The 17,789-nt window shown below is 45.5% G+C and overlaps 1 protein-coding gene across 4 annotated transcripts in view; it reads right to left on the bottom strand.

Moving 5' to 3' along the window:
* The window catches only part of STAMBP (STAM binding protein), a 75,402-nt gene that overhangs the window by 49,558 nt on the left and 8,055 nt on the right, over positions 1 to 17,789 (bottom strand). For all 4 annotated transcript variants that reach the window (XM_030201782.1, XM_030201781.1, XM_030201784.1 and 1 more), the window contains exon 3: positions 1,325 to 1,400. In XM_030201782.1, the coding sequence (XP_030057642.1) occupies positions 1,325 to 1,400 (76 nt within the window). The remainder of the gene's footprint in view (positions 1 to 1,324; positions 1,401 to 17,789) is intronic.

Raw genomic sequence — 17,789 nt, 5'->3', positions numbered from 1 at the left:
ACAACACACGACCAAACCATGGGACCGCATAATGAGGAGACTAAAAAAGGAGTGCATGAACGAAGCATTCCATAAGACGAGTATCTTCTGAGTGAAAAATTTTAGGCTTAAGGCTATTTCATTTAAAACCAGAGTCTGCTTGGCTCACCAAATAATTTGGATTCTAGAAGTCATCATGCAGAAAGGGGGAAATAGACGAAATCCAAGCTTTACTTGTGTGGTAATGAATAGTTTTGCCCCTGTACAGTTGTCGCTTACCAATCTTTCAGGAATTCTCATGTTAGATGTCAGTCTGCTCTTCTTGTCCTAGCACCAGAAACTTAGCACCTCACCTATTTAACTAAGCTCTATAGAGCAAAAATGTTGGGGATTTCATTATATACAGAGATACTGGATACTGTGTCGTGATAACAAAGGAAACCTAAATGAGAACCAAGTATTGCTTTTGTGGTAACATCAGGTGATTGGCCAATGCATGCCAGGTAGCTCTGCTGTCTTAACTACTGAAAACCACTACCAGAAACGGTCCATTCCTGTACCTAAAAATACAGTATCCACTTTTCTTTCATGAAAATTCAGTTCTGCATGATCATTTTAAAGGGACAGTCAGAAACTTGCAAGGAAATAATTACAGGATCTCCAGTCACCAGTAAGCTCAATGTCATCAGATGCTGTGTGCTCCTACAACTCAGGGGACCAAAGCCAGTGTGTCCCTGAGGTGGTGTTGCTACACATAACTTTGATGGTGAACTCTGTCAAGTGCAAGACCAAACTGTAAAGCAAGTGAAAGAACATTTTTATAACATTTTAAAAATTGTCTTTGCCACAGAAAAGATAAAAGTAAATTACTGAGTATTTTTTATCCATGGATAGAGAAGGAACTTGTGACTATCTGAATTGCTAAACTCTGCGTGTATATTGGAGAGAGGTGGGGGAACTAGAGATGCAGTAACAACTAAGGGAAAAGAAATAAATTACATGTGGTAGTTAAGTGCAAAAAAGGACTCCAGAAGCACACACATTTATTTTCTTTACTTTAAACAGAGACATCAAATTAGATCTCTGGATTAAAGAAACCTACTGCAACAGTCTTTGGGCCCTGTTTACTAAGCCACTCTGTAGGCGCGCTAATGTTTTAGCGCACGCTAACGACAGAGACACCCATTATATTCCTATGGGTGTCTCTAGCATTAGCGCGCTAAAAAGTTTGTGCGTCTACAGCACAGCTTAGTCAACAGGTCCCTTAGTCAAAATAAAACGTTATAGGTCAATAATAATAAACACAAATGCTATAGAAATAAAAGTTCAAGGTAATCCGACCTACTTTAAGGGTATCTTTCTTTTCTGGTATATTTGACGTCTTGTAATCTCGATGCTTTGGTAGCTTCTCTAGGAACAACCTACAACATGGTGCAAGTGGATTAATTTATAGCCCCTGAATTTAATTCCATATAACTGAGCATACCAGACAGTGCAAAAAACAAAACCTGGCATACTGCCGAAAAATAAACCCCGTCCCTGGATTCTTTTCAAACCATCTCCATCTCCCAAAACATCATGATCTGATATAGGCCATCTGGGGGGCAATTCTGTAACTGGGCGTTAAGTGCTCTTATAGAATACTTGGGTGATCATTTCAAAGTACTTAGACTTACAAAGTTACGTAGTAACCTATGAACTTTGTAAGTGCTTTGAAAATACACCGCAATGTAAGTTGGAATCAGTGCACTAAAATTTAGGAGCAAGCACTTACACCATGTCAACAGCAGGCATAAACGTACATGCCTAAAAACCACAGTTACACATCTTACAGTATTCTGCAAGTTAAGTGTGTAAATATCAGTTTCCCATACATTTCTCCCCCACTGCATTTATGCACTAAGGGGCACTTTTACTAAGCTGCGGTAAAAAGTGGCCTGCACTAGTTTGAATGTGTGAAATTTGCGTGCTCTGGGTCATTTTTTACCACGGCAGGTAAAAAGGCCTTTTTTTAATGGGACAGTAAATGGCCTTGCGCTATTAAAAGTAGTGTGTGGCAATTTACTGACTGAGCCCTTGATGCCACCTATTTACTTGGCGGTAAGGGCTCATGTGGTACTCCTGTGGTAATCAGACAGCACGCATTAATATGGCTGCGCTACTGATTACTGCCAGGAACGCCCCCCATGGTGGAAAATAAAAAAATTATTTTCTAACACGGGAAACAGAGGGCACCAACTTTGAAACTACCACAGGGTGCCCACGCTAACCACAGCGGTGTCAATTTAGTGTGTGCTACCCATGAGTTTGCCCACACTAACTCATTGGCTTACTAAAAGGGCCCCTAAGGCAGTAGCATGCGCATGTTACGAACGGCTAGCACGCACAAGTGCTACTATTCTATAACTTAAGCATACAACTGGCATCTAACTTTACGCAACCTGTTACAAAATGGGAATTCCATACGAAATCTACTACTACTACTTATAATTTCTAAAGCGCTACTAGACGTACGCAGCGCTGTACACTTGAACATGAAGAGACAGTCCCTGCTCGACAGAGCTCACAATCCAACTAGGACAGACAGACGGAACAAACAAGAGATAAGGGAATATTAAAGTGAGGATGATAAAATAAGGGTTCTGAACAAAGTGAATAAGGGTTAGGAGTTAAAAGCAGCATCAAAAAGGTGGGCTTTTAGCTTAGATTTGAAGACGGCCACAGATGGAGCTTGACGTACCGGCTCAGGAAGTCTATTCTAGGCATATGGTGCAGCAAGATAAAAGGAACGGAGTCTGGAGTTAGCAGTGGAGAAGGGTGCAGATAAGAGAGATTTACCCTGTGAATGGAGTTCCCGGGGAGAATGTAGGGAGAGATGAGAGTGGAGAGGTACTGAGGAGCTGCAGAGTGAATGCACTTATAGGTCAATAAGAGGAGTTTGAACTGTATGCGGAAATGGATAGGAAGCCAGTGAAGTGACTTGAGGAGAGGGCTAATATGACCATAACGACACTGGTGGAATATTAGTTGTGCAGCAGAATTTTGAACAGATTGCAGAGGAGAGAGATGGCAAAGTGGGAGACCTGTAAGAAGCAAGTTGAAATAGTCTAAGCGAGCGGTGGTAAGAGTTATTCATGTCATGAGGATTGAGAGATTGTAATGGGCGCCAGAGAGATTACACTTTTTACTCTTTATCCCGTGACCTATATAGCTGTATAGATTATATTTCTTAGAAAACTAGTAAAAAAGGCCCGTTTCCGAAACCAATGAAACGGGCGCTAGCATGTGGCTTTTTTTTTGTGTGTGTGTGTGTATGTCACAGAGTTATTTTGTGTGTGTGTGTGTGAGGGTGCGGTGTGTGTGCAGGTTGTTGATGTGTGTCTTTTTTTGTTTTGTTTTTGCTTGGGGGTTGGGGATGTGCTGTGCTGGCAAAGTGGGTTGGATTGGTGTGTGGCTTTGAGGGTGTGTTTCTGTTGTATGTGTGTGTGGTTTTGTCTGTCAAGGAGGTTTGTGGAGGGGGTCTTGAAGAAAGAGTGGATGCCTTTCGAATGATGGAGGTGGTGCGTCGGTGTGCGGTTGTTTCGTTAGTTTGGCAGCCAGTCTCCAGCAATTCCTAGGCAGGGAAGGAGTACTCCTCCCCCTTCCTTTGTCGCTGTTTGCTGCTGGCTGGGTCGCGGGTAATCCTTCTAGCTGGGCCGCAGCTTGTCCTGTTTGCCCACGTCCCAGATGGTGATGGGCACGTTGTTTTCCGGCTCCTCCGACTCCATGTCAAGCGATCCCAAATATAGTCTGTGCTATAGGCCCTCTGGCACTCTTCAGTACTGGCATTAGGCATTTTAAAAATCCCCCCCCCCCCCCCGGTCTATTTTTGCACATACCCACAGCAGGAATATTCTTCTCTCGTTCATGAGCCATTCTGCTGGTGAATGCTCCTCCCTTATTGTCATGTAGTTTCCTCTGATTGGTCCGTCTTACGTTGCCTAGTGTTGCCTGGGAATGGTGTTGTGATGGTCCTTTGTGTTTCAGAATGTTGAGGGTGTTTTTCCTGATTGGTCCGTCATGCGAGGGCGGGGCAGAGAGACATGGTCAGTGTTGTGGCTTCATCACCATGAATCCATGAACCCTTCAGGGAGTGACTGAGTGACTTCAGAACGTTGTCTTCAGAACGTTGAGGGTGAGTTTTATTATAGTAGATTCTCTTCAGGGCTCAGCGGAGGGGGTGGAAGATTAGGCTGTCTCGGACCATGCTGCCTGTTCGGTTGACCTTGCTGGTATATGGGATGAGCCGGTGGAGCGAGTCTGGACCTTTAACACTAGCTTGCTAAGGACGAGGAGGTAGTTAGGGAATATAGTAAAACCATTCTTGATTACCTGGAGTATAATCTAGATTCTGGCCCCTCCTTCCCTGTTGTCCTCGATGCACTGTAAGCACTTACTAGAGACTTCCTTTTAAAACATTCATCCAGAAAGCGAAGGGCCAGAGATCTGCTGAGGCAACAGTATCTCCTCCAGCCGGCTTATCTTGAGTTGCAGCATAAGCAAACAGGGAGCAAGCAGGTTCTGCGTTCTCTTGTTTATTGCTAGAAGAACTGAATCAAGAAGATTTGCAGTTTGCATTAGACAGGCGAGATCCCTGTTGGCTTTTAAACTCTGTAAAGCTTGATCTGAATGGATTGTAATATCAAGGACCATACAGGTCAACTTTTGTTTAAATCAGCACAGATCAGGGGGCGCTTTAGGGAATTTTTAGCTGATTTATATACCAATGACTAAGATTCTCCCTAACGATATCAATGATTATTTGGGTGTTCTGGAGCTGATCTCCTTGTCTGATATTCAGAGGACAGCTTTGGACACTCTGGTGACACCCAAACAGATTTTGGAGTCTAGCCAGGCTTTGGCATCTGGTAAGGCACTAGGGCTGAATGGTCTCCCAGTTTAATTCTATAAAACCTTTGTGCCCAAGCTGTCCTCTGTTGGCTTGCCTTATGAACAGGATCTGAGTGAAGGGGGTCTATTGTTCCCACTATGTTGGAGGCCTGGAACTCTGTTATCCCTAGAGAGGATGTGACAGATTGTCAATCTTATAGTCCCATCTCTGTCCTAAGCTTGTGTGAGTTAATGGGAGTAATTCCGTTGTTATGTTACTCTTGTTCCTTTTCAGCATGTGTCTTGCCTCACCTATTCTGTAATATGATGTTACAAGTTAATAATTTTCAGATAAAACTGGATGTCTCTTCCAACATTCTAGGAATTTGAGGTGGATAGTCAATCATTTTTAGGGACTGAGGTTCATAAGATGGTAAGAGATTCTTTTTTGTATTAAAGAAATTAAGAATTATTCCTAAATTTTTTGAATTGTCTGTTTTTAGATTGCTGGTTCAGGTTTTGATACTTTCAAAACTGGACTATTGTAATTCTTTATATTCGTTGCACAAAGTCGCTGAAGTCTAAATTACGAGTACAGAATGAAGCAGCAAGAGTTATTTTTGAAGCAAATATGATATTACTCCTTTGTTATTCCATTTGTATTGGTTACCACTGGAGGCAAGATTTCAATTTAAGGTATCCGCTTTGACCTATCAAGCATTGAATGTATCGATTCCTGCTTATTTAGGTGTCCATCCTGTTGTTCTAAATGATTTTATTTCTAGATCTACAAGAAATCAATTTTTACTAAAACTTCCCTCATTTTGCCATGTAAAGGCAAAGAGAAATTGTCAATCTACTTTTTCCTATGCACAGTTTTGGAATTCTCTTCCTTCTTTTAAGAATTTGCGGTTATCTTCAGTTTAGGAATGCTCTTAAGACATTTCTTTTTAAGAAATTTTACTAATTTGTGGTAAAGGTGTATTTTTTGAAAATTATTGTATAGTTTGGTTTAAAATATTATAATTGCTAATGTTTGGTCAGCGAACTGCAGTAAACGTTTGGTATTTTGCGGGTTATAAGACTGTAGTAATAATCCTACCGACACCATTTCTCCTTGCCGATATCCCAGTACCACAAACACTGTTCGCATCCTAGGCATATTATTACACTCCACTCTTATCTTTAAACTACAAATCTCTAAGGTAGTCCGTAGCTGTGTTTTCAAACTTTGGATGATACGTTCAGTTCACTCTTTGATCTTTCCACCTGCACTTAATACCCTGATCCACTAGCTTGTTTTTCACAGTCAGACTATTGCAATTCCTTATACCAAGGATTTCGAGTCAAAGATCTCCGATGTCTGCAACTTATCCAAAATACTGCTATCCGTCTAATTTCTACTGCCAGGAAATATGATCATATCACTCCCCATCTGAAAGATGCTCACTGGTTGCCAATAACCAACTGTATAACCTACAAACTCTTGTAACTTGTCTTTAAGACACTTACTTCCAATGAACCACCCTACTCTCTTGTCTTCTGACTCCTTATAGCCCAGCTCATGCGCTCAGATTCTTTCCAAAACTTGCTTACAGCACCTACCTACCATCTGATCACCCACCAACATACAAGGAACTCCATCTTTTCTGTACCAGTTGTTCGTCTTTGGAATGCCCTGCCCAATTTTCTACGCTCCCAACAATCTATTTAATACTTTTAAAACCGAGCTTAAAACATATCTTTTTGTTGATGCTTTTGATAGAAGATGCCTGCAGTCCTGTGGGTCCTGATTTTCTACAGAGTTTTCTTCCCTCCGTCATGTTTCTGCCCTGCCCACTTTCCTATCATTTTTGTAGCTCATCCCTCCTTCCCCGTTCTCTTTGTCACCTTTCCTTATTTTATTTTTTTCTTTTCTCTCTCCTTATTTTTTGATAAATTCTAAGCTGCCCTGATACCTGGAAGTATTGTTCCTCTTTGCTTTTTGATGTATCTGCATAGTGCAAATGTTAATAAAGACTTCCTGTTACATTAAAAAAAAAGAAAAAAAAACTAATGTCATAAATCCAATCACATTTAAGGAATGTGCTTACTGAAATTAGTCATGGTCTGAAGGTAAAATTATGTATCATACCTGATAATTTTCTTTCCATTAATCATAGCTGATCAATCCATAGACTGGTGGGTTGTGTCCATCTACCAGCAGGTGGAGATAGAAGCAAACTTTTGCCTCCCTATATGTGGTCATGTGCTGCCGGAAACTCCTCAGTATCAAAGCTCCATCCGCAGGACTCAGCACTTAGAGAATTACACCCACGAAGGGACACTCTGCCCAGCTCACCACCGCCGAAACGGGGGAGGGGAATTAACCCAGCTCATCCCCACACAAGTGGGGGAGGGGAATCCGTCCAGCTCATCCCCGCGGAGCGGGGGAGGGACACCACACCCACCGATGCGGGGGGATCTGGCTTATCCTGCAACCGCAACCGCGGGAGGAGCTGACTGACCCTAACACCGCCGAAGCGGGAGGGTACAAAGCTGCCCTACAGCCGCACGAAGCGGGAGGGAGTGCCGGCAGAATTTAAATCTCAATCCAGCCCCGTAAAACGGAGGGGAGAGGAATGCAGCAGCTCACTGTAACACAAACTCGTCTCAACTCTTGAAGAATCCAAGTGAAAGAAGAACTTGAACACGAAAGTCCTCCTGAAGTAACTGAAGGCTAAACTTGAACCTAAAATTCAACCAGAATATAAACAGTACAGATATCTGGGAGGGGCTATGGATTGATCAGCTATGATTAATGGAAAGAAAATTATCAGGTATGATACATAATTTTACCTTCCATATCATCAAGCTGATCAATCCATAGACTGGTGGGATGTACCGAAGCAGTATTCACCCAGGGCGGGACATTGAAATCCCTGACCGCAACACTGAAGCTCCAAACCGGGCCTCCGCCCGAGCAGCCACAGTCAAGCGGTAATGCCTGGAAAAGGTATGGGCCGAAGCCCAAGTTGCCGCCTTGCAAATCTCTTCCAAGGAGACGGACCCGGCCTCTGCCATCGAGGCCGCCTGAGCTCTAGTGGAGTGAGCCTTCAGCTGGATAGGCGGCACCTTCCCCGCGGCCACCTAAGCCGCTGCAATGGCTTCCTTGACCCATCTTGCCACTGTAGGCTTAGAAGCCTGCAGACCCTTACGAGGACCTGTAAACAGGACAAACAGATGATCCGATTTCCGGAAATCATTGGTCACTTCCAAGTATCGGATGATGACTCGTCTCACATCCAGAAATTTGAGAGCAGAGTATTCCTCTGGGTAGACCTCCCTACGAAAGGAAGGGAGACAGAGCTGCTGATTCACATGGAAGCGAGAAACAATCTTGGGCAGGAAGGAAGGCACTGTGCGAATAGTCACTCCTGCCTCAGTGAACTGCAGAAAAGGCTCTCGACATGAGAGTGCCTGGAGCTCGGAAACTCTTCTGGCTGACGTGATAGCCACCAAAAAGACTGCTTTCAACGTCAGGTCTTTCAGAGATGCCCTCGACAAGGGTTCAAAAGGCGGCTTCTGCAATGCTCTTAGCACCAGGTTGAGATTCCATGCAGGCACCACTGAGTGCAGAGGAGGGCGCAGGTGATTAACTCCCTTGAGAAAGCGCACCACATCTGGCTGCGAAGCCAGGGAAGCACCCTTCAGGCGGCCCCTGAAGCAAGCCAGAGCCGCTACCTGAACTTTCAGGGAACTGAGCGACAGGCCTTTGTCCAGACCTTCTTGCAGGAACGCCAACACTGAAGAAATTGGAGCAGTGAAGGGAGAAAGTGAGCCTGCTTCACACCACGCTGCAAAGATACGCCAAACCCTGGCGTAAGCAGTAGAAGTAGAGCGCTTCCTCGCTCTCAGCATAGTGGCGATGACCTTGTCTGAGAAGCCCTTCTTTCTCAGACGCTGCCGCTCAATAGCCAGGCCGTAAGACCAAAGGGGAAGGGATCCTCCATCACCACGGGACCCTGATGTAACAGGCCCTGCTCCACTGGCAGCCGCAGAGGATCGTCGACTGAGAGCCTGATCAAGTCCGCATACCAGGGACGTCTGGGCCAATCCGGACCCACCAGGATTACCCTGCCTGGATGCTTTGCCACCCGGTCTAGCACCCTGCCCAACATGGGCCAGGGCGGGAACACATAGAGAAGCTCTTGTGTCGGCCACTGTTGGAGAAGAGCATCTACTCCCAGGGATCGAGGGTCCCGTCCTCTGCTGAAAAAGCGCGGCACTTGGCAATTGCCGATGACGCCATCAAATCTAGGCTCGGCTGGCCCCAGCGCTTCGTGATGTCCAAGAACGCCTGAGCAGATAGCTGCCACTCTCCGGGCTCCAAGGTATGGCGACTGAGAAAGTCCGCCTTGACATTCATGACTCCGGCAATGTGGGCCTGACAGCTGCTCCAGGTTCGCTTCCGCCCACTGGCATAGATTCATAGCCTCCTTGGCTAGAGGGGCGCTCTTGGTACCTCCCTGGCGGTTGACATAGGCCACAGCCGTGGCATTGTCCGACAGGACCCGTACTGGCTTCAACGCCAGTACCGGGATGAACTCCAGCAGCGCCAACCGAATGGCTCTGAGTTCCAGGAGGTTGATAGACCACTTTGCCTCTGCAGGAGACCAGAGCCCCTGCGCTGTCCTTCCCAGTGGGCTCCCCAGCCCGACAAAGAGGCGTCTGTCGTGACGACAATCCACTCCGGGGTCACCAGAGGCATTCCTGCAGACAACTTGACTGTCTGCGTCCACCAGCTCAGCGCCTTGCGCACTGCTGGGTCCAAGGGAAGGCGCACAGCATAATCCTCCGACATCGGAGTCCAGCGCTGCAGCAGAGATTGCTGTAGTGGTCTCATACCCTGGCCCAGGGCACTACTTCCATCGTGGCCGTCATAGAGCCCAACAGCTGCACATAGTCCCAAGCCCGAAGAGAAGAGGCTACTAGGAACTGGTCCACCTGAGCCTGAAGCTTGACAATCCGATTGTCTGGCAGGAACACTCTGCCCACTTGGGTGTCGAATCGAACTCCCAGATACTCCAGGGACTGAGTCGGGCGCAGCTGGCTTTTCCCCAGTTGATGATCCACCCAGGGAGCTCAAAAGAGCAACCACCCGGTTCACAGCTTTGCCGCACTCTGCATAAGAGGGGGTCGGATCAACCAATCGTCCAAATAAGGATGGACTTGTACTCCTTCCTTCCTCAGGAAGGCCGCGATGACCACCATTACTTTGGAGAAGGTCCGCGGAGCAGTAGCCAACCCGAACGGGAGGGCTCTGAACTGGAAGTGTCGGCCCAGTACTGCAAAACGCAGAAAGCGTTGATGAGGAGGCCAGATGGGAATATGCAAGTACGCTTCCTTGATGTCCAAGGATGCCAGGAACTCTCCTGCCTTCACTGCCGCTATAACAGAGCGGAGGGTCTCCATGCGAAAGTGCCGAACTTTCAAGGCCCGATTGACCCCTTTGAGGTTGAGGATAGGCCGTACAGAACCTCCTTTCTTTGGTACCACAAAGTAAATGGAGTAACGTCCCTTGCCAAGCTGATTTTCTGGCACCGGAACGACCGCCCCCAGGCGGATCAGATTGTCCAAGGTCTGCTGCACTACCACAGCTTTGACCGGAGACTTGCAGGGAGAGAGTACAAACCCGTCTTTTAAGGGTCGGCAGAACTCTAGCTTGTAGCCGTCTCTGATGACTTCCAGCACCCAAGCATCTGAAGTTATTGTGGTCCACTCGCCCAGAAACGAGGACAGCCGTCCTCCAATCTGCACTGGGGCGTGGACCAAGGCCCCGTCATTGGGTACGAGACCCTGGGGGAGGACCGGAGGGAGCACCTCCGGGACGGCGGTCTCTGCGAAAGGAATGCTGCTTGGGGGAGAAATTCCTCTTGAAGGAAGAGGGGGCAGAGGAGCCCGACCTGCCCGGGCGGTACCGACGGGCTTCCTGAAACCGTCCTCTGGAGGTACCGGGACGAGTACTAGCCCGAGCCCTGACCTCTGGAAACTTCTTGCCCTTAGACGTGCCGAGATCGGTCACGATTTTGTCCAGCTCGACCCCAAAGAGCAGCTTGCCTTTAAAAGGCAATCTAGCCAGGCGGGATTTAGAGGCGGTCAGCAGACCAATGCTTCAGCCAAAGCCACCGCCGCACAGAGATTGTCTGAGCCATGCCTTTAGCAGAGGCCCTCAAGACATCATACAGCAAGTCTGCCAAATAGCTAAGCCCGATTCCAGGGCCGGCCAATCAGCCCCCAAGGAATGATCCGAGGGGGAAGCCCGCTGCACCATAGTCAGGCACGCCCTGGCCACATAGGAGCCGCAAACTGAGGCCTGCAAACTTAAAGCAGCCGCCTCAAAGGACGACCTTAAGGCCGCCTCAATCTTCTGTCTTGGGCGTCCTTTAGGGCCGTGCCACCTTCCACCGGCAACGCCATTTTCTTAGTCACCGCAGTGATTAAAGAATCTACGGTAGGCCACAGAAAGGTCTCACGTTCACTTTCAGGCAAAGGATAGAGGCGGGACATAGCCCTAGCCACTTTAAGGCTCGCTTCCGGGACATCCCATTGAGCCGAAATTAAGGTGTGCATGGCATCATGCACGTGGAAGGTTCTAGGCGGGCGCTTCGTCCCCAGCATAATGGCAGAGCCAATAGGGGCTGAGGGAGAGCCGTCCTCCGGAGAGGGAATCTTCAAAATGCCCATGGCCTGCACTAACAGGTTGGGCAAATCCTCTGAGCTAAAAAGCCGCGCTGCAGAGGGGTCATCCGCTCCAACCGAGCGGGGATCCATCTCCTCCAAGGAATCCGCAAAGGACCGTTGGGAGAACTCAGATACGCTGCCCTCATCTACATCGGAGGAGACAAAGTCCTCCAAGGCCTGGGAATCAACCCGAGGGCGTTTACCTCTGGGAACCTCAACCTCTTTACCAGACGAGGGAGCAGGGGCAGCGTTTGCATAAGGAAGGCCTGATGCAGCAGCAAAACAAACTCGGGGGAGAAACCCCCCCTGTGCACTTCCGCAGCCTGGGCTACAGCCCTAGACGCACCCTCAACCGGCGCTCGAAAGAGCGGGGGAGAGACATGCTGCGCATCCAAAATGGCGTCCGGCGCGACACTCCGCGAAGGAGCCGCGCGGGAAGAACGCTTAACTTTAGCCGCTTTTGTGCCGTCGCCCAAATTAAGGGCGTTCATGGCATTAATGTCTCCAACCTCAAGGGCGGCCCAAGAAGACGTCCGAGCCGCGTGGCCGGCCAAGATGGCGGAGGCGAGCAGCGGGGGATGGGCGTTTATGGCGGGAAAAACCGCCACGCCGGATGAAGGACCGGGACATTCATCGGTCACGAAACTGTCACCCAACAAGGGCGAATCAGGCTTTAAGACCCCGCATCCCCTCTAGAAGCGCTCAAGCGATCCGGGGAGCGACTCTTTGCGCCTCGCCCTCCGACGCCATATGCCACGTGGAGAAACAATCGGGGAACCCCCTGCCCGCTATAAAAAGGTAAAAATTACCTGCTTTCCGCTCCGAGCTGTAACGACCTGGTGTCCCAGTGAGTAGCTGCAATAAACGTTTAAATAAACGTCGAAATAAACGCCTTTAAGGACGTTACAATTTTTTTTTTTTTTTTTTAACGGAGCCAGCGGGAGGGGGGAGAAAGGAGGGACCTGGCGCCACCAGGTTTGCACTTGCTCAAGAAGAGCCCTCAACCCCAGGCACTCAACAAAACCTAAGAATTAGGCTTGGACGCCTAGCCAGAGCTGCTGCTGTGTGTGACCACCACCTGCTGAGATAGAGAACATACTGAGGAGTTTCCGGCAGCACATGACCACATATAGGGAGGCAAAAGTTTGCTCTCTATCTCCACCTGCTGGTAGATGGACACAACCCACCAGTCTATGGATTGATCAGCTTGATGATATGGAATACTGCTTTTAAGAAGTATAAATAAATGAACAGGAAACTCTCTAGCACCACCTAATTGCACTTCAACATCAAGTCCTTAGAATTAAGAACTGTCTGGAGAAACCAGAACAAGAATGTTTAAACCAAATGAAGAGACACCTTGGTCAAATGGTTTACCATGGCTCAGAACTAGATGCACGTGATTGCAAACAAAAAACTGTTGCAAAGTGACTGCCATGGTTGCCGCCCCCACTCCACTCTGAGCTGAAGTGAAATGCATATTCTTTTTTTTTTTGGAGGGGGGAGGTATAGGGAGAAAGGAGCTAGCCCTTCATGCATCTGGGTATCCTCCATGCTTTTAAGGCAGCGCTTTCCAAACTGGTCCCAGGAATTAAATTTTTTTTATCAATTTCCTATATCTTCACCCAAACCTAAAAACTATTAATGCAGTGTACAATCAGGTATATTAGTTATCATTCTGTCCCAGGAGCACCTACAATCTAAGTTTGTACCTGAGGCTATGGAGAATGAAGTGACTTGGCCAAGATCACACGAGCTGCAATGAGATTTGAAATGGGATCCTCAGGTTCTCACTCCATTGCTCGAAGACCATTCTACTCCACAGCCAATTAGATTTTGGCATACACAGTGAGCATGCATGAGATTAATTTGCATACAATAAGTCTCCAGTGTAGGCAAATTTAGCTCATGCCTATTCTTGGTAAATATCCTGAAAACCCAATTGGCTGAAATGCCTTTGGGAGAGGATAGGGAAGCCCTATTTTAAAGATATTTCATTAACAAAGGGCTAACTTTTTCACTTGTATTCTGGTCCAGTTTTGCTGTCCTTCTGGTTCTGTTTTAGGATGCTACAGTCCTGAGACCTTGGTTCTGATGTAAAGGTAATGAACAGTTGTACATGCTTCCAAGAACTCTGCATTCATCCAGGTTTTACAGAAGCTAAATTATAGCATCATTACGGTTTTCATTACATTACAGACACATTAACACAATGCAGTTACCACCCACACACTTATGGGATAAATTAAGAACTCGCACCTGCAGAGGAGTGGAGAGAAAAGCAGAGAAGGTTACTCAGGCATAATGCTCAGAAAAACTAAACAAAAAGAGTAGAGGTTCACCACCAGATGTGTCGGAGAAATCTCAAGTACACTGACAGGAATGATAGTGGTAATGGAGAAGCAAAGTACTCTCCAGGTCTGGAGGTCCTGACTCTACTTCTCAGAAGTCCCCTTGTGGGTTTGGTTTACAAGCTATCCATAAGAACTGGATATTGCCTTTTCAAATCTGAGCATGAGGTGATTTACACAACAGGTAGCTCTCTAACCCAGAGAACTTGCAATAGAACGCTTATCTGAGACAATGGAGTGAGGTCAGTGGGAGCAGGATTCGAATAGTTGCTTCCCCAGTTCAATTTGTTGCTCTAACCACTAAGTCACTCCTCCACTTGTGCATGAAATCTATTTGCATGCATCAACTTGATTCACAGATCACTATGAAGTAGTGCAGATCATATTCAAAGGGCACTGGCAGAAATGCGGAATGAAACAGTAGTGGAGGGAATAGGTCAAGACTGAGCTCCACAGGGAAACCTACATATGAAAACTCACACAAATTTGTGTGGCTCTCTTTTCAGAGATCAGCTTCCCACATCAACCTGGCAAATTAAATCCTCACCAATCGTCTTCAGCCAGCAGCAGTATGCATTTTTCTAATTGCTCACTACCACAACAAAATTAGACCCAGATAGTCAATGCTGGCCATGTCTGGGCAGACACACCAAATATCTGGGTTTTCAGCGATACCATGAAGTTATGCAAGTACAACCCCACATACCTAACCAGGCAAAGTTAGGCCTGCTAGTTATACAGTTCCACTTGCTTGGTTAGGTATGCAGGCACTAGCACTAAATATCACTGGTGCCAGCATAACTTCCACGACTGCCTGGACACTGCTGTAATGATCACAGTTGATATTCAGTGGCACTGCCCGATTTAGTACTGCTGAACATCAGCAGCGGTCAGCTCAGTAACATAGCAAATGACGAGAGATAAAGACCTGAACAGTCCATCCAGTTTGCCTAACAAGGGAGGCTATTTAAAACATGCGGCAAAATATGGGGTGTGTTTTGGCCCTCTAAATGGTACAAAGTATAAAATGTGGACCCTGATAGAAAAAGGTTGGACAAGCCTGCTCTAGTTCTTCTCCATCTCTGAAAAAGATTAGTTTGGTCGCCGTATCTCAAAAACGATATAGCAGAATTAGAAAAGGTTCAAAGAAGAGTGACCAAAATGATAAAGGGGATGGAACTCCTCTCGTATGAGGAAAGGCTAGAGGTTAGGGCTCTTCAGCTTGGAAAAGAGACAAAAGAGGGAGATAAGATTGAGGTCTACAAAATCCTGAGTGGTGTAGAACGAATAGAAGTAAATCGATCTTTTACTCGTTCCAAAAGCACAAAGACTAGGGGACACTTGAGGAAGTTACATGGAAATACTTTTAAAACAAATAGGAGGAAATATTTTTTTCACTCAACAAATATTTAAGCTCTGGAACTCTTTGCCGGAGGAGTAGTAACAGCAGTTAGCGTATCTGGGTTTAAAAAAGGTTTGGACAAATTCCTGGAGGAAACGTCCATAGTCTGCTATTGAGGCAGACATGGGAAGCAACTGCTTGCCCTGGGATTTGTAGTATGGAGTGTTGCCATGATTTGGGTTTCTGCCAGGAACTTATGACCTGGTTTGGCCACTGTTTGGAAAACAGGATACAGGGCTAGATGGACAATTGGTCTGACCCAGTATGGCTACTCTTATGTTCTTATGAGTTGAATCTGGCACTCTGCACAGGTTCCACTTCTTCATAATTAAATGCTGGTATACTTAAATCTGTCGCTCCCTGCCAATTCTGGGGCACAGGCTATAGAAGTCTTCCTGACACTGATCTTACTTCTCAACTACTGGAGTTGCCATTGAAGCCCACTCCAGCCATGATCCTGATTGTTTCAGCCATTTACGGGACCCAGACTGTAGAAGCCTGCCCAGCACTGGTCTCACTTCCAACCTCTGAAGCTGCCATCAAAACTCACTCCAGTCATGAGGCCATTTAAGTTTTGCTTTAATTGGATTCCATACTTTTTCTATATAGTGATCCTATGTGTTTATCCTATGCATTTTTGAAGTCAGTCACCATTTCTGCCCCACTGGTGGCACATTAGAAAACTCATGGTCATGCTACCACCAATATGTTCAGAGAGTCACTGACTCTATCCCCCAGTCTGTGAGATGGCCAAACAGAGAACTGAACACAGTATTCATTTGTACCTTTTAATACCTTACATCTGAAAGGATTAAATGAAGAACTGGAATGGCTATCATGGTTGGAATTGGTATATTAACTCCATAACATTAAAAAATATTTTTCTGATTGGCTAATTTGGTTGACGGTTTGTATGAATATCTTGGTGCCACTTTAAGACTAAAGTAATGTGATTTCTAAATGAGGAGGAGATCTGTTCCAGTAAGTTATAATATTTAATACTGACAGTGGAAGGTAAGACATGTAAATAAATTATCACCCTAAAGCAGAGCAGTGGATTGTGCAAAATATGATTGTATCGATTATCTGGACTTTTAAATGTAATGGGTAAAAGAGAGTAGTTGGTAGTTTGGAAGATCCTTGAAAATTGGTGCTAAACTAGGTAGCTGACTAGACAGAACTATCTAGACATTTAGAAAATGGGCAAGTCTAAGATAAGCATTATATGAAGTAATCTGAATGGTTTAAAGTATGTTGGAAACTTCAGCGCAATTTTGAGTTGATATATATTTAAAAATTGTTTTAACGTTTATTCTGATTTTTTCACTATTATTAAGTGGGACTAATGATTAATCCTTGAAGAATAAAACTTAAATGTTTTATTCTTTGAAAGCAATATCTGCTTCCCTTTATGATGATCTTATAAATGTTTATATTAGGGTATTAAGTGATTTTGATGTTTTGAAAATCTAAATACTAAACGACAATTTTGATTGGATTTATAAAATAGGCACAACATATGTGCCCTGTGCTCAATTATAAAATTATCTTTAATAAAAATTTGATATACCCTTCACTTTTCCAAATCAGAGTGGATAAAGCATATTCAAAATACAATTAAAGAATGAAAAGAACGCCATCATTTGAAAAGACAGACCTAACCCACACTCAGAGAATCACTCAAATGCTACACAATGCTAAAATATTATCTAACAGTAAAAGACTGCATTAGAAAAGATTATAAATCAATTCTGTAAACAAACAAGAATTCCCACATGATTACAGATCAAAAGCTAACTTAATGTTTAACAAGACCTTGAATCTTTTTAGCTACATTCAACTCGGATTTCTTTTGGCAAGTCATTCCAGAGGGATGGTGCCTGCCAGACGAAAGCCCTTTCCCGTGTAGTCACCCAAAGTGCCTTCAGAAGAGAATGTATTGACATCCTATGGCCTGTAAGGACCTGAGATATCTCATTGGTGTGTATACAGTGTGATCCATCTACTCAGATACAAAGGCTCCTGCTCTCAAAGAGCTTTATGCACTACACAAAGTGCTTTGAATTTGCTTCTGAATGAGATGGAAGACAATGATATTTGATATACAAGGAGGTGACATGCTTGAATATGCAAGAATTTCCAAGTAGTTTGATTGCAATGTTTTGCAAATTTTGCCTAGATAGATTATATTACTATAATCTAGTCTGGTAGTGACTAGGGCGTGAATTAAAATTTTCAGGGCCATGTCATCAAAATATCCCTTGACTGATTGTAGCTGTCTTAAGACACAGAAAATCTTCTTTACGGTAAGGGAGATTTGATTGCCAGAAGATAGTGCATTGTTAATTATCACCTCCAGACAATGGTGTGCTGGTAAATTTTTAACAACAGGCTCTCTCTCTGGGCGTAGCCAGTTCTCCAATTTGGAGGGGGGGGGGAACGCATTCCTCTCTCTCACCCTCTCT

This window comes from Microcaecilia unicolor, chromosome 4 (genome assembly GCF_901765095.1).
Source record: "Microcaecilia unicolor chromosome 4, aMicUni1.1, whole genome shotgun sequence".
In the NCBI taxonomy this organism is placed as follows: Eukaryota; Metazoa; Chordata; class Amphibia; order Gymnophiona; family Siphonopidae; genus Microcaecilia; species Microcaecilia unicolor.
This window is presented reverse-complemented; position numbering and strand designations above follow the sequence as displayed.